This window comes from Myxocyprinus asiaticus, chromosome 37, assembly GCF_019703515.2.
Source record: "Myxocyprinus asiaticus isolate MX2 ecotype Aquarium Trade chromosome 37, UBuf_Myxa_2, whole genome shotgun sequence".
Lineage (NCBI taxonomy): Eukaryota > Metazoa > Chordata > Actinopteri > Cypriniformes > Catostomidae > Myxocyprinus > Myxocyprinus asiaticus.
In genome coordinates this window covers 38543033-38571022 of record NC_059380.1, presented here as the reverse complement: position 1 = coordinate 38571022, position 27990 = coordinate 38543033, and the positions used below count along the sequence as shown (strand labels likewise).

At 38.3% G+C, this 27990-nt stretch overlaps 1 protein-coding gene across 9 annotated transcripts in view; it reads right to left on the bottom strand.

Annotated features, from left to right (window-relative positions):
* LOC127427890 (voltage-gated potassium channel subunit beta-2-like) overlaps positions 1 to 27990 on the bottom strand; it is a 216536-nt gene that overhangs the window by 75085 nt on the left and 113461 nt on the right. Inside the window, exon 1 of one of the 9 annotated variants that reach the window (XM_051675800.1) lies at positions 30 to 1002. The exons of the other annotated variants lie outside the window; for them this stretch is intronic. Within the exon in view, the coding sequence (XP_051531760.1) occupies positions 30 to 238 (209 nt within the window). The 5' untranslated portion in view covers positions 239 to 1002. Of the gene's footprint in view, positions 1 to 29; positions 1003 to 27990 lie in introns of those variants that run through there. 9 annotated transcript variants of the gene reach the window in all.

The following is a 27990-nucleotide window of genomic DNA, read 5'->3' as shown; positions in this document are numbered from 1 at the left end:
AAGCCACAAAATTGTGCTTCTTTTCCTACCTATATTTCATGCCAGTTCTCATGCTCTGGTCACTTGAAGAGGGCACACTCTGGACAGACAGCTGGCCAAGGCTCCGGGCCACCATGGCCACGGCTTTAAACTTGCTCCGGGTGCCTGTGTTCGGGCTGTTGGCATTTTGCCGATTGAGCCTGTCATCCGTGCTGCGGCTCATGGACCGGTGGTCCGTGCACACAAATGACACCTGCATCCTGTCTCGGGGGACGCACGGTCGTCACACAGAAAAAGATTCAACTAAAAAGTACAAAAGTCAACAGAAACAAAGGCAAAGAGAAGCAGAGAAAGGCAGATTGTCTCGAGAGCTGGTTAGAAGCACATCCTGAAAAGTTCCAGTGCGATGTGCTCGCCCTTGACTCCCGCACGGTTTAGTTGGAGACCTCAGTAAGAGGAAGTGAATATCTGGAGGGCTGATCCGGCAGCAGGAGAACACAACTGAAGCCTGACTCGCTTAACTAACATGTTATTGCTTTCGGCACAAGGAGCTCACAGCTCGATTCTCGCTTATCCTGCTGTCCAAAACTACCTGCATGGCTCCCATGCCCCGCGTAAGAGCTTTTCCTAGATTTGTTCTCTTCTAAAGTGTAAAACGGTCACAGAAAAGCAGCTTCTTTGTCCTTATTTCCTTTTCAGGTTCTGGTTTGAGTCCTTGTTTCAACCCTGATCAGGAACACAGTTCTTACATTTTTCAGTTTCCTTGTAAGCTCAGCTTAGTGCTGGATGTATATCACTTGGCAGTGCCAATACACGGAAATGCCCAAATAGACTTCAAACATAAAGAAACAAATTGATGCAGCAGTGTAGAAGATATATTCTTGTGTCTCCCCTTGGTGAGCACTGCATCTGTCAGTGAGTGAGATGCCTAACATGTACTGGCGCTCCTCCTCCTCCTTAGCGGAGATTAAACTTACGAGTGCATTCAGAGAGCAAGACACAAAGAGGCAGAGCGTGAGTGAACGAGTATGAGAGGGTGGGAGGGGCAAACCGCTAGCTGAAATACAGAGTACAGAAAAAAACGCAGAAATGGGGGGGGGGGGGTGTTTGGATGTGGAAGGGTTTACTCTGCACTGTTTTATTTCATTTTATTTATTGTGTTTTAGTTTATTATTTATTTTAAGGCAAGCATCACTATTACCATTGCTCATACCTAAGGTAAAGAATTTGAACAAACCCCTAAAATATCCCAAATTTTACTTTGGAGTGAAACTTGTCCTGCACAGTTGTGCGATGGATGTAAATCTTACTTCATAATGCATAAAATCTGTACTTGACTGATGAAAAAAATATATAGGTAAAAATAATGCTTGCTGAAACTATAACTATATAATCAAGCAGTGAGAATAGCAAAAGAAATACATCTTCCATATATCTTCAAATATGAACAAAAATTAATGAAATTCTGACATAGGCATAAATTTATGTAAAAATCAACAGAGAACTGCTGTTATTATTGGCCAGAACCAATGCAGATATATATGCACACTCAAACACCAATTTCAGTAATCTGAACCAATACCTGGGAAATTTCTCAATACTAATTTAGCTACACAGCAAAAATGGATAATATGCCATTCAACGCATCTTCATTTAAAAATATGAATGTAAATATGAACATTAAAAATATATATAACCTTGTTTAAAAGTTTTTTACTTTTGTCCTTTTTAATATTGCTGTGTGGTTAGTATTATGATTGATTTAATCGACAGTGGCAGGTACTGTATTTTAGGCTTCATTTCCACTGTAAGGTCTGACTCTGCACAGATTTGATATTTTGACAAATACCTGATTTTTTTGTGCACCCGTTTGCATTATGTAAGACATAAAGAATGGTGTATACATCAGAACTCGTAGAGCGGGCAATTTGACCATGGAGCACATTTGACCGTTCATGTGCACAACGGCATCGTGGTAAATGCAGTAATGCATCCTTTCAGTTAAACGGCATATTTCCACCTTGTTTCTGAAGTGTATCAGAGCTTTAGCTCCATACTGAAAAAACTAAATGAATAAACATATAAAAGCAACAATAAAACAACAGACATTCGAAAATACTTCAGTTAAATCTCTAGATTTTCCCACACAATGCCGTTTGCGGATATTGTTTTCCCATCTGCACAGGAGCAACAACGGAAGCACATGGCTACGCTCACGTGTAGCTTAGAGCGAACATTATTAGCAACCACCCTGAATAACCCAGCAAATATAAAAGCATAGAAATGGTCTAAAACCATTGAGTTTTAGAGAGAAACAGGAGGTATTTTGCAGAGCTTGCAGCTGCTGCCACCATAGTGGTTTGTGCATTATTACTGTAGTTGTCCACGCTATTAACTATAAACAAGAGAATAAAAGAGCAGAGTGCCAGTGCAGGCTTAACAAACATAATTTAGCCCAGTGCACGGCAGGATCTTTCATACATGCATGCAGTGCAGGCATGTGTAAAATATTCATTATGCAACTTGATTCTTCTGAATGTGTATCAAAGCCAGGGAAGGCTGGAACACGTTACAGTACAACCACCAAATCGTTAGAGTTGACCTGCCTGCCTTTCTGTCAGCCATTCGCCTTCCTGCACACAACAGAATCTGTTAACCAAACTATTACCTCCAATTCATGGCAGTTCTCTTAACCCTTTAGTAAGTGGTTAAGATTTCACTCATAACAAAATTGTGGCATAATTGCCCAATTATGTCATTATCAGCAGGGTATTTGATGTGGTAAAGGACAGGAAGCATATGTCAGATACTAATTATAGCAGAGGTATGGAAATAAATGCAGACAGGGGAGCTGGATCTGGAAATAATATTGGCAGATCAAAGGTAATTTAGTCGTAATTGGAAGTCAGCTCAAATTGGATAAAGAGCATACAGTGGCAAACATTTTTGAAGTAATAAAATAATTAAGCATATTTAATGAAGACCTTCTGTCATAGTTTAAAATTAACTTTTAGCCACACCTGTCAATGGTGGTTCAACAGAAAAAAAATTACCAGCAATAATTTGTTTTTATACAAAACAATAGGTTTTTGTCCATTAACAAATGGACAACTTTAGCTGTTTTTAACTGCATATAGGGCTGGGTTATATGGCCAAAATACTATCTCCTTTTTCGTTCGATTTATCATGATATACATTTCAGACTTTAATCATACATAAGGTATGTGACCTCATCTCAACACAATTTCACCATCTTCAATGGACATTTCACTCTCTTCATGGTCATTATTTTTTTAGTTTCCAACAATATTCTTTTTCCTGGTTTTGGCCTAATGCCTGTCAGCTATATAACCCATACATGATGTAATTACAAAAGCCTAAAAGGTATTTTGTCCACTGAAATACTTTCTTGCCTGTGTCAAAAAAATTAGAGGACATGACAGTGATATGGATCATGAAAACACATTTAACTAAATAATACATAACTAAAAAGCAACGGTTTTGATGTCGGAGTTGCTGTTGTGTTCGATCAATAGTTGTATTGCATTGTCAGTGCTCTTTTGTTCGGCACACGTCTACCTAGACTTATTACTGTTTTACATGAGAGCAGAGCTAGGTAGCAGCTAGTCAGCTGATACTTTGTAACCGGCTGATTTCATGACAGTGATTCAGCTAGCTAATTGTGTGTATACCTTTGCCAAACTGTTTGAGTTTTAATGACATGCATTTGATCGTCTAGATGTAGAACAGGCTAAATATCGAAAACTACTCAATTTTATCATCGAAATTGAAGATTTTTCCCCTGATAAATATCAAGATTGTTTTATTGCCTAACCCTACTTGCAGATCTGTGAAAAGGCATAGGTCTCACAGTAAAACGGTAGCCATCACAAAAAAGCAAAGATCTATGGCTATTTTGTTCTAGTGCCCGACTGATATATCGGTCGGCCGATATTATCCTTTCACCGATATATCGGCATCTGCGTATATTTTACCGATATGCACCGATATGAAAACTTTTTTCAGAACATATAATGCAGAAAACAATGCTTCAGAATTGGTGTCATTGCGTAGTTTGTCCAGTAGAGCGCGCTCCGACTCCATTGTTTACAGAGCTGACTCTGAGCTTACGGTGGTTCTGCAGAGTTAAACGGTGTGGATCTGAGTGATCTCTTCTCATTAAATTGCTAACTAGTTTGTGAAATACATACTGGAAAGTTAATAAAAAATGACCCCATCATTTTATATAACTAATATAACATTAACCCTGTCCCTGACCCAAACAGGGCCCTCCAAAATCCTGTTTGCTATGTTAGCCAGCTATAGTTTGTCAGTGCAGTCAGTAATGTAGCAGATTGAAAGGTAAACATCAGAGCATCTTTTTGCAGCTCAGCAGACAACGGTGCGGTGGTGGATTGTGTCTGTTGAGTGTTGATTTCACGCTACCTTGTTACCTAGTTGGTGAGACGCAATGCTGGAAAGTAAATAGAGTCCATCTTTTGTTCTCCGTGACAATGAGCTTATAGCTAACTAGTTAACCACGTAGCTACTTTCATTGCTTGTCAGCTGTGGAAGTTAATGTGTAAACATGTATTTACCAAACTATTTTGTTCAGGATTCACAGTTTGGTACCCCCTTCAACCGAACAATTCCAGTCGTTGCATTTACAAAATGTAATATTTAAAAGTCTGGTTTTCCAAACATTAAAATAGGATGCATAATAAAACTAGATTTAATAAATAGTATATTTGCCCTGTGTAAATAATAATGTATAGGAACTGTATCTAAAATAAATGAGGGGTGATAAATACTAATACAACAGGCTGGAAAAATAGACATTTATTAATTTTAATATCCTATATATATATATATATATATATATATATATATATATATATATATATATATATTTTGAATGTGTTGAAACTTGACACCGGGCGACACAACCTAATAATGGCACCGTTAGAACGGTTTCATGCTGAAGAGCCCCTTAAAAGTACGCTTTTTTTCTCTCTCGTAAATGTACGCGAGTGTGAATGCCAACACCATCATATATGTTGAAAGGATTGATGCCTGTCAACCAAAACATGAGCTCATTGATGTCATTGAGTGAGTCTGCTTTTTTATTCCATCAGTTACTCCTGGTCGGAGGCTGCCGTATATATTTAGTTTATACGTAGGGTTACGTCCTACATAAATGTAATGGTGCAATGCTCAAATATTTAGTAGAGCGTAAATTGTGACTTAGTGCCCATTTACGCCACAACTAGTCTAAGTTGTAATGTACGTATAGCTGGTGCAACCGGCCCCTGATGTTTATTTAGCTATTTATTTTATTTTAATTTATTCTTTATTTAAATGATCAGCATTTGACTGATACTAAACAGTACTTATGTTTATTTAGCTATTTATTGTATTTTTATTTATTCTTTATTTTAATGGTCAGCATCTGACTGATACTAAATATACAATACTGATGTTTATTTAGCTATTTATTTTATTTGAATTTATTCTTTATTTTAATGGTCAGCATTTGACTGATACTAAACATACAATACTGATGTTAATTAAGCTATTTATTTTATTTTTATTTATTCTTTATTTTAATGGTGGGCAATTGGCATACTAAACAGTACTACTTATTTTTATTTAGCTATTTATTGTATTTTTACAAAGTGAAAATTTATTTTCTCAGTGTTCATTTCTAGAATTTGTTGACAATGTATAATAATAATGTCAAATATTTGGTTAAGAAAGCAGCCTTCCGAGTATCTTGCATAGTCATATCGGTGCAAAATCCACATAGAAAAGGTCTGTTTTCATTCCAGTTCAAAAATTAAATATATTGGCCACCATATCGGTAATCGGTGAATTTTCCCTCACTAAAATATAATGATTATTTGTCATGCAACCTGACTGGAAGAATAATTTTACTTAAATACAATTGAAATTTCTCAATTTCTACCAGCTGACACATTTCTACTGGTATATCGATTTAACTTGTATATTGCCCACCCCTATTTTGCCTGCTGTTAGTCTATTTGGAAGATAAAACACAGATGTGCAGAAGCCAATAGACATTATAGGGACCCGGTAGACAACAGAACTGTCAATCCTGTCTACTAGTTACAACCTCTGGACTGAAGTGAAAAAAGTGGTCAATGCAAACCAAACTAATCTAAATTGGAAGGGAGGCCTCTCAAATAGTGTTGGACAACTTCTGGACCCGTGGATCTCTTCTGTATCCATGACTTTTCTAATCTCCAGTTAAGTGGCGATGGGTTTGGGTGAGCGGACAATGGGAGGCACACATGCCACACTTGTTCAACCTCAGCCGCCAGTTCCATCACCAATGCGTAACCCCAGACGATGCAGAACTCGTCAAGCAGAGCGAGAGGCTTCGTCTATGTCAGCTCCTTTTAGGATCATAGCACAGCAGGGTCACAAAACTTTGTGTGCCTGTGCTCAAATACACAAATGCACCACACAAGAACTTATTAAACGAAAGGCAAGTTCACTAAAAAATTTAAATTCAGTCATCCTTTACTTACACTCATGTTGTTCCAAATCCATGTGACATTCAAAGTTGTGCATTGTGATCTGTACAACACACGCAATGGTGTTTTACAATGGCATTCGACCTATCCTCAGAAGGCATTTTTGAACAGACCAAAATATAAGTCCTTCTACACCATAAATCCTGCCATCTGTAGTCTCCTATGCACGATCAAGACTTAAAGCTCGATTAAACTTCCTCGTACTTGCTCTGCGCATGCATCAATTGCAAGGAAGTGTAATCGAGAAGAAAAAAATAACAAAGAAAGTCATACAAGTCCGAGACAGCATACTGTTCACTTACCTGCAGTCTCAGACGGAATCTGTGCGAGCAGATTTCTGGAGAAAAGGAATGCCAGCCCACGTTCACACTAACATGTTTTAATTTTAAAACACAATTATTTCACCTGAATACCTGTCACTTCCTTTTTTCTTTTTTTTTTCACTTAAAATGTTGTAATTGTGTCTATATAACCTCTTTCTGACCCTATGCACTCTCATTACATAATCTGATTCTTCATTTGTAAGACAATGGATTTAATGAACAATTTTGACCACTAAATTATTTTTTTAATCCTCTGTAAAATGATGTAATAGATTTCCTCACTTGTAATGGGTGTACCTTTTATAAGAGTTTTTTTGTTATGTGACCTCATTACTTATATTTTTAATCTGAATAATAATAATAATAATAATAATAATAAATAAATAAATAAATAAATAAATAAATAAATAAAATAATAAACATGTCTTTAGGTAATGCGAAAAATAGTTTATTATAGTTTGTTTTTAAACAAATTTGGAAGTAATAATTTTTTAAAGCCTCTACTAAATCTGTTGACATGTAAATTTTAATTATTTTTAATTATGTCAATTATTTGTTGCGGTATTGAGAATTTTAAGGTAATTCGCCTGCAAAATGTTTTCAAAAAGCTAACATTTTCTTGACTATACTGTTTACAACAATTTCAGCCTTCCCTTTTCATGTTCCAAAAGGGGGGGGGGAGGACATCTGATGACAGAATGTTTTATTTATTTATTTATTTATTTATTTTTGTGAACCAACCCTTTAGGATACTGTTTACTTATCTGCCCTGTTTCTATTACATGCACTCTGGAAAACAATGATGTTTTAATGTAGTTTAATATATTCTAAACATCTCCCGCACCCTGCGTGTTTCTTTTTTTTTTTTTTTTTTTTTTTTAATTTTGGCTAATTTGATCCTTTCAGCTACCAATATGAGTGGAGTACTCTCAGCTCTGTTAAACCCTTATGTACTGTACCTCATGACATGAGGAATTTAACATTTTCCTTGATCTTTTCACATGTAAGAGTTCATTGTATATTTAAAAACATACGGTAAGTTTCTGAACTCAAAACTTCCTCCTCACTGCAAAGAGCATTTTTTTATTTTTTATTATTAAAACCAAACTGCAAAAACAACTCGTTCTCTACTTCCTCCACATTGTGATGTCACACTGTGGTAGCCATTTGCATCTGACCACATCCATAACAAAACATCAAAGACAAATTTACCTTTGCACTTCAGTAGTCCATCCAGTAGCGGTGAGCAGTGAGAGAGCAGGTCAGTCAAGAGCAGAGAGCCAATCAAAACAGAAGGCGTTTATTGTCTTTAAGGAGAAGCAGCACCAAAACTGAGCTATTCTGACAGTGTCAGAATGAGGTTGTAAAATGCTAATGTTTCACAAATATATTTGTTTTTGGGGGGTTTTTTTTAGCAAAAAACTTTACTAATATTATACAACCCCAATTCTGAAAAAGTTGGGACATTATGAAATGATAAAAATGTGATTTGTAAATTAAATTCACCCTTTAGTAAATTGAAAGCACTCCAACTAAACATTATATGATGTTTTACATTGTGAATGTCTTTGTTTTTTGTTTTTGAAAATGCACAGTAATTTCAAATCAGATGATTGCAACATGCTCCAAACAATTTGGGACAGTTGAGTGTTTACCACTGTGAAACATCACCATTTCTTCTAATAACACTTATTAAGCATTTAGGCAGTGAAGACACAAGTTTGTTAAGTTTAGAAAGTGGAATTTTCCCCCATTCATCCATTATGCAGGTCTTCAGCTGCACAATTGTACGGGGTCTTCATTGCCGTATTGTGAACTTCATAATGCACCACACATACTCAATTGGAGATGGTCAGGACTGCAGGGAGGCCAATCTAGCACCCACACTCTCTGCATACACAGCCAGTATGTGGTTTGAAGTTGTCCTGCTGGAAAATGCAGGGATATCCCTGGAAAATACAGTGATGATGGCAGTATATGCTGCTCCAACATTTGTACATATCTGTCTGCATTCATGGTGCTCTTACATATGTGCGAGTTACCCATGCCAAGGGCACTGACACACCCCTGGCCCATACAGACACTGGCTTTTGGACCTGATGCTTGGATGGTCCTTTTCCTCTTTGGCCCGGACAACACGATTGCTGTTTTTCAAAAACTACTTGAAATGTGGACTCATCGGATCAAAAAACATGGTTCCACTGTTCTACTTTCCATCTAAGATGAGTCCGAGACCAGAGAAGTGAGCAGCGCTTCTGGACAGTGTTGATGTATGGCTTCTGCTTTCCAAAGTAAAGTCTTAACTTGCATCTGTGGATGCAGCAGGGCGAATGGTGTTGACTAACAAAGGTTTACTAAAGTTATCCCAAGCCCATGTTCATGATATCCATTGCAGATGAATAATGTTTTTTAAGTCAGGGATGTCTGAGGGATCAGAGATTACGCACCTTCAGAAGTGGTTTTCGTCTTTCCCTTTATGCACCAGATTCCTTAAATCTTTTAACTATATTGTGCACTGTAGAGGGTGAAATGCCCAAAATCCTTCCAATTTGTCTTTGAGGAACATCAACTCAAAGTGCTGGATTATTTGCTGAAGCATCTGTTGGCAAATTGACAAGTCTTGAATGATCCTTGCTCTTGAAGGACTAGGCTGTTTTTGGAGGCTCCTTATATACTATGACACAACTGCCTCACCTGTTTAACATCTCCTGTTTCACATCGCCTTGTTATTTCAACTCGTCAAATTGTTATTAGTCTTAAAGTCTCAACTTTTTTGAAGCGTGTTGCAATCATATGATTTTAAATGACTACATTTAAAAAAAAAAAAAAAAAAAAAAACTCAAATTCACAAGGAAAAACAACACAATGTGTAGATGTAGGGCTTTCAATATAGCAAAGGGTAAATATAATTTACAAATCACTCCTTTGTGATTTATTAGCATTTTTCAAACTGTCCCAACTTTTTCGGAATAGGGGTTGTAAGTGAACCTCAAGGATACATATTAAAATAATATTAAACATATTAAAAGAATAAAAATGGCATATCATGACCCCTCTAAAACTCTTCCGCAGAATTCCAAAAATGTTGTCCAAAAATCAGAGTAGGAAATGCATAAAAAGTTTGCAGATTCCACCTGGGCCTGTCCTGAGGATTTGAGAAGCGTCTTGAATGTGTGATACACACACAAGCGCACACATGTGCATCCTGTGCTAAAAGCAGATGCTGCAATCCGACATGCTTCGGAGCATCAGGAACCGTCAGACAATACAACATGCCGCATAGCAGGCCAAACAAGCCCAGAGGCCTCACTTAATAATATTGTGTATCTGCACATACAGTATCACGGTGAAACCCACACCACTGTCACATAACCCTCCGCAGATGAGCAGGGCCATCTGGGAAGCGGCTCACTTTAAGTACTTGTATTTTGACCTGTGTGTGGGTTCTTGTTGCCAAGTAACAAATGATTCATAACCATCATGCCTCAGTAAGCACACTGATTAACCAGGTTGGTTGATATTGGTTCATGATTTGGTCGAATGCGATAGAGGGAGATCAATAAGTATGAGACATCCAGGACTGCATGGGTCTCCATGTAATAATCTAGAGAGCTTGATGGATACAAGATGGAACTGATGTATTGTGTCAGTTTGCTGATTTAGAAAAAAAACAAGTCTTCTTCCCACACTGACTGATCACAGTCCTTGTGAATTTGAGAAGGCGGATGTGCAATCTCTATGGCAACTGAAGTTTTTATACACAAAATATCCAAGGATGACTTTCTGGGCCACACTTGCTGATTATTCTCAAACCACAAGTGTTAAGAAACCTTAATGATAATTCTGAAATACAAGAAGCCTGAAATTGGTCTTGCTGCAAGGATTTAGTCACAATGCCACTCAAACATTTGGTCTTGACCCCTCTTTCCTGCACCATTTAGTATTTGGCAATGGAGCATTGTCCTGCTGGAAAAACCAATCCTCAGAGTTGGGGAACATTGTCAGAGCATAAGGAAGCAAGTATTCTTCCAGGATAAACTTGAACGTGACTTGATTCATCCATCCTTCACAAAGATGATTCTGCCTGATTCCAGCCATGCTGAAACACCCACAGATCATCACCGATCCTACACCTGGTCGTCTAATGGTTAGACTGAGACCTGGAGAGGCCTACAAGCCACAGTATCTTGCACCCACTGTGAAATTTGGGGGAGGATCGGTGATGATCTGGGGGTGCTTCAGCAAGGCTCAAGTCTTTGTGAAGGACGCATGAATCAAGCCATGTAAAAGGTTATCCTGGAAGAAAACTTGCTTCCTTCTGCTCTGACAATGTTCCACAACTCTGAGGATTGTTTTTTTCCCAGCAGGACAATGCTCCATGCCACAAAGCCAGGTCAATCAATGTGTGGATGGAGGACAACCGGATCAAGACCCTGTCATGGCCAGCTCAATCTCCAGACCTGAACCCCATTGAAAACCTCTGGAATGTAATCAAGAGGAAGATGGTTGGCCACAAGCCATCAAACAAAGCCAAGCCGCTTGTTTGTTTTTTTTTGCACCAGGAGTGGCATAAAGTCACCCAACAGCAATGTGAAAGACTGGTAGAGAGCATGCCAAGAAAGCTGTGATTGAAAATCAGGGTTGTTCCACCAAATATTGATTTCTGAACTCTTCCTAAGTTAAAACATCAGTATTGTGTTGTTTAAAAATGAATATGAACTTGTTTTCTTTGCATTACTCGAGGTCTGAAAACACAACATCTGTTTTGTTATTTTGACCAGTTGTCATTTTCTGTAGATAAATGCTCTAAATGACAATATTGGTATTTGGAATTTGGGAGAAATGTTGTCAGTACTTTATAGAATAAAACAAAAAAATTCATTTTACTCAAACACATATAAATATTAAATCCAGAGAAACTGATAATTTTGCAGTGGTCTCTTAATTTTTTCCAGAGCTGTATATATATTAGGTATGCAACGATACACAAATTTCACTATATGATACGATGCAAAGCCTCACTATACGATACAAAAAAAAAAAAAAACCAGCGCCCACAAATGTTTCACTCAAACTTATTTAAGGATTCAACATAAATGGGTTTTTTTTTATTTTTTTTTTATCATAAATTACACAACTGTCTGTCATTGCCAACAAAAAGCAGAGCTCTATAATAAAGTAACTTAAACAACAGCACTGCATTTATTTTGATTGACTGTAATGAGACAAACTCATATGAACTCACACTTTCATGTTTTTTCTTGAGAAAAATGTGTTTGTCTATACACAGGTAATTTATCACAATATACATAGTTTCAAATCAGCTTTATAGAAAACTATGCCTTAATGTCTTAAAGCCCCCAGAGAGCAAGCTATAGTGACTGTAGCAAGGAAAAAACTTCTTTCAATGTTATTTAGTGGTGAAAATTTTTTAATAAAATAAAATACAAAACAGGAACCTGACCTCTGGTTTTACGATATATGCACATAATCCAATATTATTTAGCGGCTTGAGAGAAACTGATTGGCACACATAATTCTTTTGGCCTCTTCTGCCAGTTTCACGTTGCCGCCGTTAATACCGGATCATAACATGTGCACAAGTGATGTACTAGTACCAGTTTACATTTCGACGTCAAAACCAGAAATAATAAGTCTCAAGTAATCGCGGGTTTCTTACATTGTCAGATTTTGAATAAGCTTGTTTTTGTTACAGCTCAGTGTCATGCTCCATGCTGCTGTTTCTGCATCGCAAATCCACTGATTTGCGCAGTGATGTCGGCGTAAATAAAACGACATGTTTACTGTACTGTAACGACGGGATGTGACACAGTTGTTTGGCATATTCGACAAGCTGTAACATTGCAATCTACTTGCCATTTGCCATCGATCTTCTCGTCTATATACTGTCAATTTGTTGCTCTGTTGTCCTGTGAGCGCATAGCGCAGCCTCTCCGGGGAGGAGACTATTTCACAGCTGTCAACTTTGCACTGCTTGGTTTTAATTACACTATAATGTATTTATGCATCATACGATACATATGGTATTGTATAGTGAGCATTGTATCATATGATATAATATTTTTTTACACCCCTAATATATATACAGGTGCATCTCAATAAATTAGAATGTCGTGGAAAAGTTCATTTATTTCAGTAATTCAACTCAAATTGTGAAACTCGTGTATTAAATAAATTCAATGCACACAGACTGAAGTAGTTTAAGTCTTTGGTTCTTTTAATTGTGATGATTTTGGCTCACATTTAACAAAAACCCACCAATTCACTATCTCAAAAAATTAGAATATGGTGACATGCCAATCAGCTAATCAACTCAAAACACCTGCAAAGGTTTCCTGAGCCTTCAAAATGGTCTCTCAGTTTGGTTCACTAGGCTACACAATCATGGGGAAGACTGCTGATCTGACAGTTGTCAAGAAGACAATCATTGACACCCTTCACAAGGAGGGTAAGCCACAAACATTCATTGCCAAAGAAGCTGGCTGTTCACAGAGTGCTGTATCCAAGCATGTTAACAGAAAGTTGAGTGGAAGGAAAAAGTGTGGAAGAAAAACATGCACAACCAACCAAGAGAACCGCAGCCTTATGATTGTCCAGCAAAATTGATTCAAGAATTTGGGTGAACTTCACAAGGAATGGACTGAGGCTGGGGTCAAGGCATCAAGAGCCACCACACACAGACGTGTCAAGGAATTTGGCTACAGTTGTCGTATTCCTCTTGTTAAGCCCCTCTGAACCACAGACAACGTCAGAGGCGTCTTACCTGGGCTAAGGAGAAGAAGAACTGCACTGTTGCCCAGTGTTCCAAAGTCCTCTTTTCAGATGAGAGCAAGTTTTGTATTTCATTTGGAAACCAAGGTCCTAGAGTCTGGAGGAAGGGTGGAGAAGCTCATAGCCCAAGTTGCTTTAAGTCCAGTGTTAAGTTTCCACAGTCTGTGATGATTTGGGGTGCAATGTCATCTGCTGGTGTTGGTCCATTGTGTTTTTTGAAAACCAAAGTTACTGCACCCGTTTACCAAGAAATTTTGGAGCACTTCATGCTTCCTTCTGCTGACCAGCTTTTTAAAGATGCTGATTTCATTTTCCAGCAGGATTTGGCACCTGCCCACACTGCCAAAAGCACCAAAAGTTGGTTAAATGACCATGGTGTTGGTGTGCTTGACTGGCCAGCAAACTCACCAGACCTGAACCCCATAGAGAATCTATGGGGTATTGTCAAGAGGAAAATGAGAAACAAGAGACCAAAAAATGCAGATGAGCTGAAGGCCACTGTCAAAGAAACCTGGGCTTCCATACCACCTCAGCAGTGCCACAAACTGATCACCTCCATGCCACGCCGAATTGAGGCAGTAATTAAAGCAAAAGGAGCCCCTACCAAGTATTGAGTACATATACAGTAAATGAACATACTTTCCAGAAGGCCAACAATTCACTAAAAATGTTTTTTTTATTGGTCTTATGATGTATTCTAATTTTTTGAGATAGTGAATTGGTGGGTTTTTGTTAAATGTGAGCCAAAATCATCACAATTAAAAGAACCAAAGACTTAAGCTACTTCAGTCTGTGTGCATTGAATTTATTTAATACACGAGTTTCACAATTTGAGTTGAATTACTGAAATAAATGAACTTTTCCACGACATTCTAATTTATTGAGATGCACCTGTATATTATATATTATGAACAGAATAAAGGCCGAAACATAATTCATGCAAGTACGCAAACGCAGACGTGAGCGCTTGGCCGACACGTAGTCCCGTTGTACATACATTACGCGCGCTCATATTGCTCTGGTGGTTACAAACCTCAGACCACAAGATTTTATAATAGATTTAGCAATAGATTTTTTAGGCCTGACCACGAAACTGGATGTGGTAGATGAGTCAATAGTGTATTTATTTTTTTATTATACAATGCCACAAGAACAAGAGGTATTAAACAGGCACATTATTTACAACATTAATGCTGCCAGACAAAAATTATTATACAAAATGTAGTTATTTTAAAACATTACATGTTTTCAGTGCTTTGTTTTTAGTTTGTTCCAAAAGATTTATGTATAATTCAAAGTCATTTATAAAATATAAAAAATTGGGTTTACAAAGAGCCCATTTCTTCTTGTGTATATGGTATTTTCCTAATAATTTGAATAACTGCACAATGTATTAGAGGTCGACCGATATATTGGCTTTGCCGATTAATCAGCACCGATAACATATTTCTGGAACTATCGGTTATCGGCAAAAATCCACACCGATACTTTTTCCCCATTGCGGCTGGGAAGGGTCCACTGTCGTTATACAGTATGAGAGCGGCCTCTAGAGGCAAAATAAAAATCATCACTTCACTGATGCCTTGTGGTGTTTGTTTTGACACATGAAACTACACTCTGCATGGAGCAGAACACTTCAGATGCGGATTTAAAACATCAACAACGAAAAGGTAGGTATACAGTACACTACAGTACATGCTGTCATATCATTATAAAAGTAATTCATTTGTTGACTAGATGCTGCATTAGTAGAGAACAGCAGTCGGTTTGCCGACAAGGCTGAGAGGATGCTAACATTAAAGCTAACCTCAAGCGGTTATAACAATGTGACAAAAATACACGCAAGTCCTACCTAATTATTTAAATGTCACAATTGTCACCATCTATTACCAACTATTTGCATTAGTTTATATCCAGCTGGTCAAGTTTATGCATTCGTTTGCCAGCTGAGTTGCATATTTAAAGCTAGTAACATGACAAAGCAAATTAATATCTTCATGCAGCCGAGAGAAACGTATAAACAAATCAGAAATGCATCTGATATCATTTCAATTTTTTTATCCTCACTGTAATACGATGACTTCAGATCGATCACATTCTTGCACTAAAAAAGGCTAGACACAGCGCAACAAATACAGTTTAACAGAAAGCAGGTGTCTCAATATGCTTTTAAAGTTATTTTTAATTAGACACATCATCTAAAAAACAGCGCTCCTGCACGAGACGCTGAATAAACAAAAACAAATTGAAGCAAAGACGTTCGTCTAGCACGCGTTTACATAGAAAACAAATGGATGGTTGCTAAAGCGTTCGGAGTGAACAACCCCTTACAGTTGGTGGAGGTCTTTGGCCATTGCGTCTTGCTCTCTTAATAGCATTACTCAGATTAAGCAATGAGTTGTTTAAATGATTTGTCAGGAAAGATGTTCAACTTGGAAATGTGTGTCTAGAGATCCTCGTGTTCGGTTCCAGTCTGTTGTGTTCAGACTGATTGAACAGCCCCTGGCCTGGGCTCATAGTCCAAGAGTTCAGCCGAATACCACTGCTGTCTGTGAATATTTCTACTCTACATACAACTGTACTGAATAAAAAACAATGTGGTATTTCGCTGTTATTATGAAGCTCGAGTCTGGAGTAGTAGGAATCAGTGCAAGTGTAACACCATGTGAACTGTCTATTGAAGCATTTCCCCCCCTCATTTTACTTTTGACTTAACATTTGAGAATATGAACAGACTAAAACATATTTATTTTATACACATTAGTTGAAAATGAAATGCTCTTTTTTAACTGCCAGGATAGAAATGTTCTATGCAATAATATAACGGTGCTGAATGGTTTATTATTTATCGCGCCCTCTTGTGGACTAAGGAATCAATGTCAATTTAAAAATCAGCTGAATTTAAAATTCAAATATTAGTCCATATATATTAATATTTCTATATTTATTTCATTTATTTCATTTAAAAAAGTACAGTACATTTTCTTGGTTCAGTCATTACTGTTTATTTTTGTAATAAAGCACTATTTTACTTTGTGTTATTTTTTCATTCAGTATCAATTAAAAAACAATATCGGTTGATTAATCTGTTATCGGCAGGTACTGCCCAACTTAGTTATTGGTATTCTATTAATATATGTTTCTAAATTCTTCCAAAATAACCTTGAGTAATTACAATGATAAAACAAATGCAGGATTCTTTTCCATATCCACAAAATTCACAGGTATATGAAATGTTCAGTTTAAATCGTTTCAAAACAAGCTTAGCTGGATAAATCCTATGCAGTATTTTGTAAGATACTTTAATTTTGTTATTGATACAAAATGTATTTTGGCTGCAGGAAACAGAATAAAAAGCATTACTTATGACCTTATTGCTACATTGATGTTTTAAAACATCAACATTATCAATATAAATATGCTCACAAAAATCATCAATGTTGATTTCCACTGAACTAGAGTTCGACAGTTGATCTTTCTCACAGACTGTGATGACGTGTTTCCGCCTTATTTAGCAGCATAAATCTAGCCAACTTTTTTATAACATTTTTTTATAAGTTTATAACATTATGCTTTGTGTTATATTACCCTAGAATTAGTTTAAAAAAATGAATTACCACAGCTGCGAGGGGGTTTCGATTACATCTGCTGAGAGAGTGACAATAAATTTGGCATCTTCTCCCATTTTTCTGTCTTAATCCATCGTGCTCCATTTATTTATTTTTTTCTTCTGGAAAGTTATTCAAATGTAACAGTGGATTTTTTCTTTTGCTCTTGGTGCCAATGGGTAAGTGAAAATAATATTTGCTGTGATCTCCCATTCACTCCCATTCTCCACTGTTGAAGTTTACCCTGCAATCGTTTACTTCTGCGTTCCAAAACCCAGAGAGTCAAAAAGGTCTGTTGAGGAGTGGTGAGAGACACGAAGAAAAAACAAGTTCCTTTGAAAGGACTGGGGACAGAAAGTTGTATAATTTTTTTTCAAAAAGATTCAACTCAAATTGCTGCCAGAGTCCGCCATGACAGATGTTGATTATAAGCAGAAAATCCACTCTAGCGCCCCTTGCAGCAACACTGAGAATGCAGCACGTACTTGTGTTGGGTTTTGAATTGAGTGCTGACACATTTCACAACGCAACAACACATGAAATCGAGCTTGCGTAGCAAGGTGTGTCTGCGTTCACGTAATTGCGTAGATTATGTTTGGGCCTTAAAAGATAGTTTAACCTGTTAAGCAGTCGGCACCTCATTGAAAATAGCCTTCTTAATCAGCAGATTAAAAAAAATGGCATACCTAGCATAAACAGACATTTTCTAGGCTACTTACTCAAAAGTATACATTTTTTGATGAGTAAAATTAACACATCAACATGGACCGGTGAAAAACGGGTCTTGACTCACCTGAGGCGACAATTCCGCGCTTAAAAAAGCCTGCTCAGCAGAAAAAATAACTTACAAGCACGCACAGATTTAAAGAACACTCAAATGTGTAAACATCCATAGTGACAAGTTTCGAAAAGCCTCTTCCCACACCACCACCGAAGTGATTTCATTTTTACTTTGCAGAGTTTGCTTGCCTAGCGAGAGGACATTTGCATGTGATGTGAAACTTTGTAACTGCTCCAAATGTCCTCTTTTTTTAAATAATAAAATGCGCAACATGCAAAATGTGTAACATTAATATGACAGTAATTTAAGAGCAGCCTTTTTAAAAAATATAAAGCCAAACATAAATGTGTGTGTGTGTGTGTGTATATATATATATATACACACACACACACACACACACACACACACACACACACACAGACACACACACTGTATATACAGTATATATAGATAGATATAAACAAGCCTGTGAATTTGGGCAGTGTTTTGGTAATGAGATAAATAGCTTATTTTTAAACAATTGGGGAGTATAAATTTTTTAGAACCTCTACTTAATTTTGACATGTTAAGTTCAAATTGCTTTTAAATTATTTTTCAAAATACTTCTCTGATTTTTGAACAGGGTTTTGTATATTAGCTAGCCATACGCATGGAATCAGCCAGATCGGCCCATAGTAAATATGTAATACAATGCCACTCTTCATTCCAGCCCCCGTAATGATACAATCCATTCCGTTTATAAGAATATTTTGCCAAATACCGCGGCATTCACGGCAATCTCCCATTCATTCCTATGGAGAGTTCTTTAGAGCTTGTCAGAGCGTGCAACAGTAGCCATGGGGGGCGGAGTTTAGCGTTGGGTCAATTTGCCAATGCCAAGGTAACTTACAGCGCTTTTAGTTGTTTCTAGCTTGCCAAGTTCACTAATATTTGGGTGAAGTTAAAGTTAACAAACAAAAGTGTATGTTTGGTCTATCTTCATGATTTTATGATGATGGTTTAACAAGTGTTTTTCATCAGGGAAGTATATTACTAGCTCATTTAAACTCAAAATACATGACAATATACTCATATACAATTTTCATAATAAATATTTTGTCATTAAATATCCTTTTTAGCTAGTCTGGGAACTTTTACCTTTCTGCATTTTTGCCCTCATAATGATAAACCCCTCGCCTTTTTCTCTTTGCTTTCCTTTTTGCGATACAGGCCCTTTCTTATCTATGTATTAGCAGAGTAAAACCAGGGAAAAGCAGTCCTAAAAACTGGAACATGTGATCATCCTCCATAGTGCACTCGCTCCAGTGTTTACCTCTCACAGCATCGCCAACACACGGAACCTGATTTCACCGCCCCATAGTCAAAAAAGAAACTGTAACCATGTCAACTGGTCCAGATTGGCACGGAATGGTATGGTTTTATGATGAGAACTGTTTGGCCCAATGGTGGAAAAGCGGCAATTTTTTTTTTTCAATTTGGCATGCCCAATTCCCAATGTGCTCTAGGTCCTCGTGGTGGTGTAGTGACTCACCTCAATCCAGGTGGTGGAGGATGAATCTCAGTTGCCTCCGTGTCAGAGACCATCAATCCGCGCATCTTATCACGTGGCTTGTTGAGCACGTTACCGCGGAGACACCGCGTGTGGAGGCTTTCACTTCACTATTCTCTGCGGCATCCACGCACAACTCACCACGTGCCCCACCGAGAGTGAGAACCACATTATGGCGACCACGAGGAGGTTAACCCAACGTGACTCTACCTACTCTAGCAACCGGGCCAATTGGTTGCTTAGGAAGCCTGACTGGAGTCACTCAGCACGCCCTGGATTCGAACTTGTGACTCCAGGTGTGGTAGTCAGCGTCTTTACTTGCTGAGCTACCCAGGCCCCCATGGCTATTGTTAACCAGTAATGACAAAAGGTTATCATTGTCATCGAAGTCTCATTACAATCTCCTGTGGAATGCTGAGTGGCAGAAAGCAATTGCATTTTGATTAAGGCCAAACTAAAATAGCAAAATTTTCAGAAAAATTGCACAGAACTCATTAAAAAATCAAGATGTTTCACTTTGAAATCAAGGATCTCCTTGTCATTTAGTTGATCCTGGCAGTAATTGCATGCTTTGGTGTAACACCGAAGAATTCCCTGGTGGATTAGTCCAATATCCCACACACTTTCCTTAGAGACCTGGAAACAGAGGCTTGCCAGAAGTTGGCAAGCAATACCACATATCGAAACGCACTAACGAACACAAGTGCTAACTCTTGTGAAATGAAAAAAGCCATTATGCAAATCATACTAATCACGCTTAACTAAGAGCTGCTACATGCACAGCTGTGTTACACACCCCTTTGATAGAGTGAATGCATTAAACTGGATAATTCACCCTTTAAAGCTGCTTATCTATGCTAAGAGAGTCAAAGAATCAGGTGTGGGAAAGAGAGAGACTGTACACATGTATGGGTGTTTTTTTCTTCTTTTTTATATGAAGGTCACAGCCTTATCCCAGACCCAGTCTTTCAATATTAAACTATGATAATCCATTTTATAAATACAAATTATAACATGTTTAAAACTATAATAATCTAAACAAAGACAAATGAACATAGCCCATTTCAATATTTATTGAGTGAAAATTATTTCTATAAATAAAAATAATAATAATAATGCCCCACGTCACTTCAACCACACCAAACAATGTTGTCCATAATAAGTTTTTTTTTTTTTTTTAAGTCAGTGTACTTGTTAACCAAGTGGACAAAAGTGTCATCAACAAGTTTGCGTTGAGTTCACACTGAGTGAAATATGAGACACGTGATGTTTAAAAAGAAAGGTATACCACTTGTGAGCCTAATATGTTCAATTTGTGTCATTTCGAATCACGCTGTAATTTTGCCAAAGCAAAAAAAAGTGTGAAAACATTTATTTAATTGTGTGTTTTAGGGTACATAAAACATCCTGTCTTAGCAAGACAAAGGAGTCAGACATTTTATTTCAAAAACGTTAAAAAAAGTCATTTCCATCAGCGTTATTTCTAGCACAGAATTCTATTAAACACAACACAGAATTTGAGATGTGCTAAAAATCACACTGTTGGGAATGTTCATGACTCAGAATAAAATTATAAAAATAACATAAAACTCCTGTAATGTATGTACTGCACATACACTGTTGGACACTGTTATACAAATTAAACAAAAATGTAAAGTCTTGTTAAAATGTTACTTTCTAAAAGTCCACAGTGCTAAAAGAGCCCAATGTTGAAGAAAAATCCATGAATGTATACAAAAGAGCAACAATACAGTCACTAATGGAGTGTACAGATTAGCGTGGCAGACAAAGTGATCACCCGGACTCTCAGATAGTTGAAAGACAGTTGAACTGGCCAACATTACATTGTGGTGGTGGGGTCATGGTTAAGCACCGGTTTGTGAATGGTGAGCAAGATCAGGAGATGAGAACGGCAAGGATCATCACCTGGCGATGGCTGCCTCTAACAGCTGTTTGTCATTACAGTGAGAGTGGAAACAGGCTTTTAAGAGCGAGCCAGACGGCAGTGAGGGAGAGAGAGCTGCACGGAGCAGAGTGTTCCTGAGTGCGATATTTGTGTTATGCTGAAAAGCCTTATTTGAGTGTGTCCACTGAAAAGTATGATATGTAGACTGTAAAAAGTGTTGGAAATAAAGCCCCTTTTGAGTTGGATCTCGCCATCTCGCGCTTCCTCCTTGCTATGAAAACTAAGAACTTTGTTACACTGGTGCCGAAACCCAGGAATTAAGGGAGGAAGAACGCCATCATGGATCCCTGACCTCTGGAGGACATGGTCAAGACCCTCGCCAGCATTCACCAGACACAACATCAGGCACTCCTCAAGCTGTGCACGGAGCAGGAACAGCAATTCATTGCGCTCCTCCAGGCCCAAGTGGTGGACCGGCAGATGTTCTGGAGCTTGCTGCACCAGGAGGTTGCTGCTGCAGCGACTTAGGACACATGACCACCCCGCCCCAGGTTCCGCTTGTCAAGATGGGCCCCCTCAACGATCCGGAAGCCTTCTTGGAGCTCTTTGAGCGGACAGCAGGGGCACGCGGCTGGTCGAGCACCCAGTGGGCGGTCCGATTGATTCCACTGTTGTCCGGGTAAGCCCAACTTGCGGCGCAGCAGTTACAAGCGGTGAACTTCCTGGTGTACGCCAACTTGAGAAAAGCCATCCTGCAATGGGTCGGCTGGACACCCGAGCAGCAGCGCCAATGCTTCTGCTCTATGACCATTGGCGAGCATGGCCACCCATTCGCATTCGCCCAACAGCTCCAGCGTTTCACACTCTATTAAAAGGAAGTTTGTGTGGATGGGTCCTGTAACAGAGTGTCTCGTGTGGGATTTGTGATGCGCTGGCTGGAGAGGCGGAGCCGGGGCCATCTACGTCAGCTCTGCGTCAGGATGACGTAAGGGAGGGGGAAGTCTCGGCTTCCCCTGCCCTTAGAGGATTCCCCGCCGGGGATTTCCCTCTGAAGCAGACGTGAGACGAGATTCTTAGGCACACCTTTGACCAAGTGAGAGTGATTGATGGTCACTGCCTTCAGCCAGACATTGCACTCGTCTATCCGTACTTTTCTATTATAAATGACCGGTTGTATCGAGCGACGTAGGATGCTCAGACAAAAGAAGATACAACCAAGTTATTGATACAGAAGAGCCGTCTGGAAATGTTATTCCAGACAGCTCAATATAATCCGATGGCAGGTCTTGTTCGGACGTGTTCTTGCCCCTTCCCGGTCACACGAACGTGTTGTCCCAGGTGGTCAAGGGGGAGGAGCGCCCGGTGCTGTACATCAGCCGCAAGCTTTCAGCGAGAGAGGCGAGAGAGGCGAGGTAAAGCACTATTGAGGAGGAGTGTCTGGCCATCAAGTGGGCGGTCCTCACCCTTCGATATTACCTCCTGGGATGGGCTTTCACCCTCTGTTTGGACCACGCCTGCTCCAGTGACTCCACTGCATGAAGGATACCAATGCCCGGATCACCCACTGGTATCTGGCTCATCAGCCTTTTAAATTCGATGTGGTCCACGGATCGGGGCGCAGATGGCTGTCACGGACTTTCTCTCCAGAAATGGGCAGGGGGTCCATTTGAGTGTGTCTACTGAAAAGTGTGATATGTAGACTGTGAAAAGTGTGGGAAATAAAGCCCCTTTTGAGTTGGACCTCGCCTTCTCACGCTTCCTCCTTGCCATAAAAATTAAGAACTTTGTTACATACAGTCCTATGGGTTGGGAATAACATTGGGGTGAGTAAATGACAGAATTTTTATTCAACCTTCATGTAACTTCTCAGGACTTATGGATCTTGAGGTTTCCTATACTAAATAGTTTTCTGTTCCACACTCCACCTTTACAAACGCTGCCACAACATCATGTCAGAACAGACAGACTGCAGCTCAGGTCAGACCTGGACAGAGTAACATGACAACTGTCAATTCAGATTCAGATCCATGTCTCTGCTTCACCACAGAAAATACCTGATTCCAACATTTGTATCCGCAAATGTCATTAGCAGTGCTATACATCATTGCAAGCTTTCTAAAAATAACCAGTTGGCACACATACTAAAGCGATTCATTAGTTGTCATACAGCATGTTAGACTGTACTCTAGGTAGACACTATGGTGATGACAATGACATTCAGTCCTCACACAAAGATTATGTTCTGAATAGCACACTACTCATGCGAGTTTGCTGTTTGACATTGCTAAAAGAAATAGAGAGAGAGAATTGGCCAACTCTGTAGTTGCAACAGTGTGACGTATAACTAAATTTAGTCACATCGGTGGGAAAAATGGTCACGACAATTTAGGCACAGTCTGGAGCCCTGCTACCATTCTAAACATTTAGCGCTACATACTGAATACTGTTTTCCATACTAGTTTTAAAAATTAGAAGACATTATACAGTATATACTGTGCAGTATGCAGCAAGTAGTATAGTACATTTAGTGATCTAGCAGTAGTACTCAGAGGTATTCCATTCCATTCCAAACCAAATATATATATATATATATATATTAGGGATAGGCATTTTGGTCATTTTGTCTACTCGAGTACTCTGACTAATTACTTGAGTACTCGTCGAGTAATTGAGGGGCAATGACATGTTCATAACTTTATATATAATAACATGTCTGACAAATGTCTATAGCTGCTGCATTGTGACTTGTTGTTCCAGTGTATTGTCTTTTCATCATTATAGGCTGTTATAAAATAAAATGTTACAAAATGTACAAAAGAAAGAAAAATGTATCATTATGAGAAGATTCACTGCCCAGCTCGGAAAGAATGTGCACAATGCGCGTCTGTCTGTTCTTCCTTCATGTTATCGTAGTAATCTCTGTAAGCGCGCACCAGTTTTTTTAGTGACTGTCTGAACTGTCTATTTTCAAATCGCATTTGGCTTATCAGGAGACGCCATAACCATCACGTTTTTAATATGCGTGTTAAACTGAAGTTCAGTTTTGAAGACGCTGCATTCTGTTCCATTTAGCTGCGCTCTGTCAAAGTGTTTGAAACACTCGCCTGCTGTATATGCGTTGCTTCAGCGCGTTGAGTCCACTGCCATACTGCCTGGTGTGTGTGTGCGCGTGCGTCCAAGTGTTCGCTCTTGTGGGGAAAGCCTTGATGATCCGTATTGTGTTTGCTGTGATTCATGAAACATTCCATTCAACTCAGAGAGTTGGAATTTCCACCTTTCAACTGGGGAAAGTGCAACGGAATGACACTTTATATCGGACATCTAACTTAGAAACTTGTGCAGAAATCTTCATCGAGATGCAGGTGTATGTTACATCACGCAAACATGACGCCACCCAGGGCAGGGAGGTGTACAGTCAGTGACAAACATTCACTTTTATTTAATAATGTCCATTAACGAGTCAAAGTTCTTAAATTAAATGATAATAAAACGTGTTTAGCAAACGTTTTGCAGAGACAGGTGTTCAAAACACGGTTAATTACACTCTTTTAATTATCGTAACAATAGCATTGCAGTGTTGTATCAGTTTGGTTGCTATGAGACGTCTCTGATAATCAATGTAACCCTCAAAATCACAACGTAATCAATCTCAAAATTAAAAATAAGCTTCCTCTTTGACACGTTTGTGTTTAGTTGTCAGGTAATTGTCACTGGATTTCGAATTAAGTGAAAAGTCACATCATGCATGATCACTATCGATCATCGTTTTCGTCCGAGTACCCGAGCCCATCCCTAATATATATATATATATATATATATATATATATATATATATATATATATATATATATATATATATATATATATATATATATATATATACACACACACACACACACACACATACAGTTGTGCTCATAAGTTTGCATATTATATAATTATATATAATTCTGGCATTCATTATGAAAATATGACTGATCACGCAAAAAAACGGTCTTTTATTTAAGGATAGTGATCATATGAAGCCATTTATCATCACATAGTTGTTTGGCTCCTTTTTATATCATAATGGTAACAGAAATCACCCAAATGGCCCTGATCAAAAGTTTACATACCCTTGAATGTTTGGCCTTGTTACAGACACACAAGGTGACACACAGGTTTAAATGGCAATTAAAGATTAACTTCCCACACCTGTGGCTTTTTAAATTTCAATTAGTGTCTGTGTATAAATAGTTAGTGAGTTTGTTAGCTCTCACGTGGATGCACTGAGCAGGCTAGATACTGAGCCATGGGAGCAGAACTGTCAAAAGACCTGCGTAACAAAGTAATGGAACTTTATAAAGATGGAAAAGGATATAAAAAGATATCTAAAGCCTTGAAAATGCCAATCAGTACTGTTCAATCACTTATTAAGAAGTGGAAAATTCGGGGATCTCTTGATACCAAGCCAAGATCAGTTAGACCAAGAAAGATTTCAGCCACAACTGCCAGAAGAATTGTTTGGGATACAAAGAAAAACCCACAGGTAACCTCAGGAAAAATACAGGCTGCTCTGGAAAAAGACGGTGTGGTTGTTTCAAGGAGCACAATATGACGATACTTGAACAAAAATGAGCTGCATGATCGAGTTGCCAGAAAGAAGCCTTTACTGCACCAATGCCACAAAAAAGCCCAGTTACAATATGCCCGACAACACCTTGACACGCCTCACAGCTTCTGGCACACTGTAATTTAGAGTGACGAGACCAAAATAGAGCTTTATGGTCACAACCATAAGTGCTATGTTTGGAGAGGGGTCAACAAGGCCTATAGTTAAAGAATACCATCCCCACTGTGAAGCATGGTGGTGGCTCACTGATGTTTTGGGGGTGTGCGAGCTCTAAAGGCACGGGGAATCTTGTGAACATTGATGGCGAGATGAATGCAGCATGTTATCAGAAAATACTGGCAGACAATTTGCATTCTTCTGCAGGAAAGCTGTGCATGGGACACTCTTGGACTTTCCAGCACGACAATGACCCTAAGCACAAGGCCAAGTTGACCCTCCAGTGGTTACAGCAGAAAAAGGTGAAGGTTCTGGAGTGGCCATCACAGTCTCCTGACCTTAATATCATCGAGCCACTCTGGGGAGATCTCAAACGTGCGGTTCATGCAAGACGACCAAAGACTTTGCATGACCTGGAGGCATTTTGCCAAGACGAATGGGCAGCTATACCACCTGCAAGAATTTGGGGCCTCATAGACAACTATTACAAAAGACTGCACACTGTCATTGATGCTAAAGGGGGCAATACACAGTATTAAGAACTAAGGGTATGCAGACTTTTGAACAGGGGTCATTTCATTTTTTTCTTTGTTGCCATGTTTTGTTTTATGACTGTGCCATTCTGTTATAACCTACAGTTGAATATGAATTGTTTTATTAATTTGTACCTTTATCTGTTGATTTATTTGTTCATTTTCTCATAATTTGTTTCTTTGTTCTTATTATATTACTCAATGTTTACTTGTCTTAATTAATTCTGTAACAATGTTTACTCAAATTAGTTATTAATTTGTTGTGGCATCGAATTGGTATTGCGAATAGACAAAATGGGCATCATAACTGAAATATACCCACATTAATCTGAATCAAATCAAATCTGGAAATCTGTATGAATACCCAGCCCTAATTCCAAACTTAGTCAATAAACCAAATGACAACTACTCTCATTCAACTGTCATTTCCTAGTAATAAAAATTGTTTAATAAAAAAAAAAAAAAAAAGAGAGAGAAGGAATGGAGCATTTCTTTGCACTTTTTTTTCCTCTTGCTTTGGTGTAAAATTTCAACGTGCATTCTCAAGTGTCACCATCTCAGCAGCTTCTTGCTTTAATTAAGAGCTCAATACTGGATTATCCTAAAAATCTACTGAGCTCTGAGTTTCCTGGACCGTCCTCACACCCTGTGCTGACAACACAATATCCTGGTCTTGGTGTAAAAGAGATGACGTTAGGGCTGTTAAAATCATGACATTTTGTTGGCAATAGACTGAATTACTGTTAATGAGTTAAATACATTTTTGCTTATGTCACTCAGTGTAAGTCACTTATTCAAACTGAACATAGAAACATGATTAAAAATATGCAATTTCCTTTAAGGCACAGGGTATAATGACTAATTCTGAATATTAATAATAATAAGAATACAGTTAACTATATATTTTAAATAACATTTTAAATACAAAATATCCACATTTCCTTCACACTGTAGGACCCAGCCCACATGAATAGTATATTATTGTAATTTAACATGCAATACAAGTTATTATTATTATTAACATTCATAGCATTGTACGTTAATTATGATAATAACAACATAATATTATGTAATAGTAACATATTTTCATCATTATTCCCTTAAACACGAATCCTTTGGAATGTTCACATAATGCACTACTGCACAGGAAAAGGAGAAATAAAATTTGCATTTTATTGTATTCACTAAAAATCC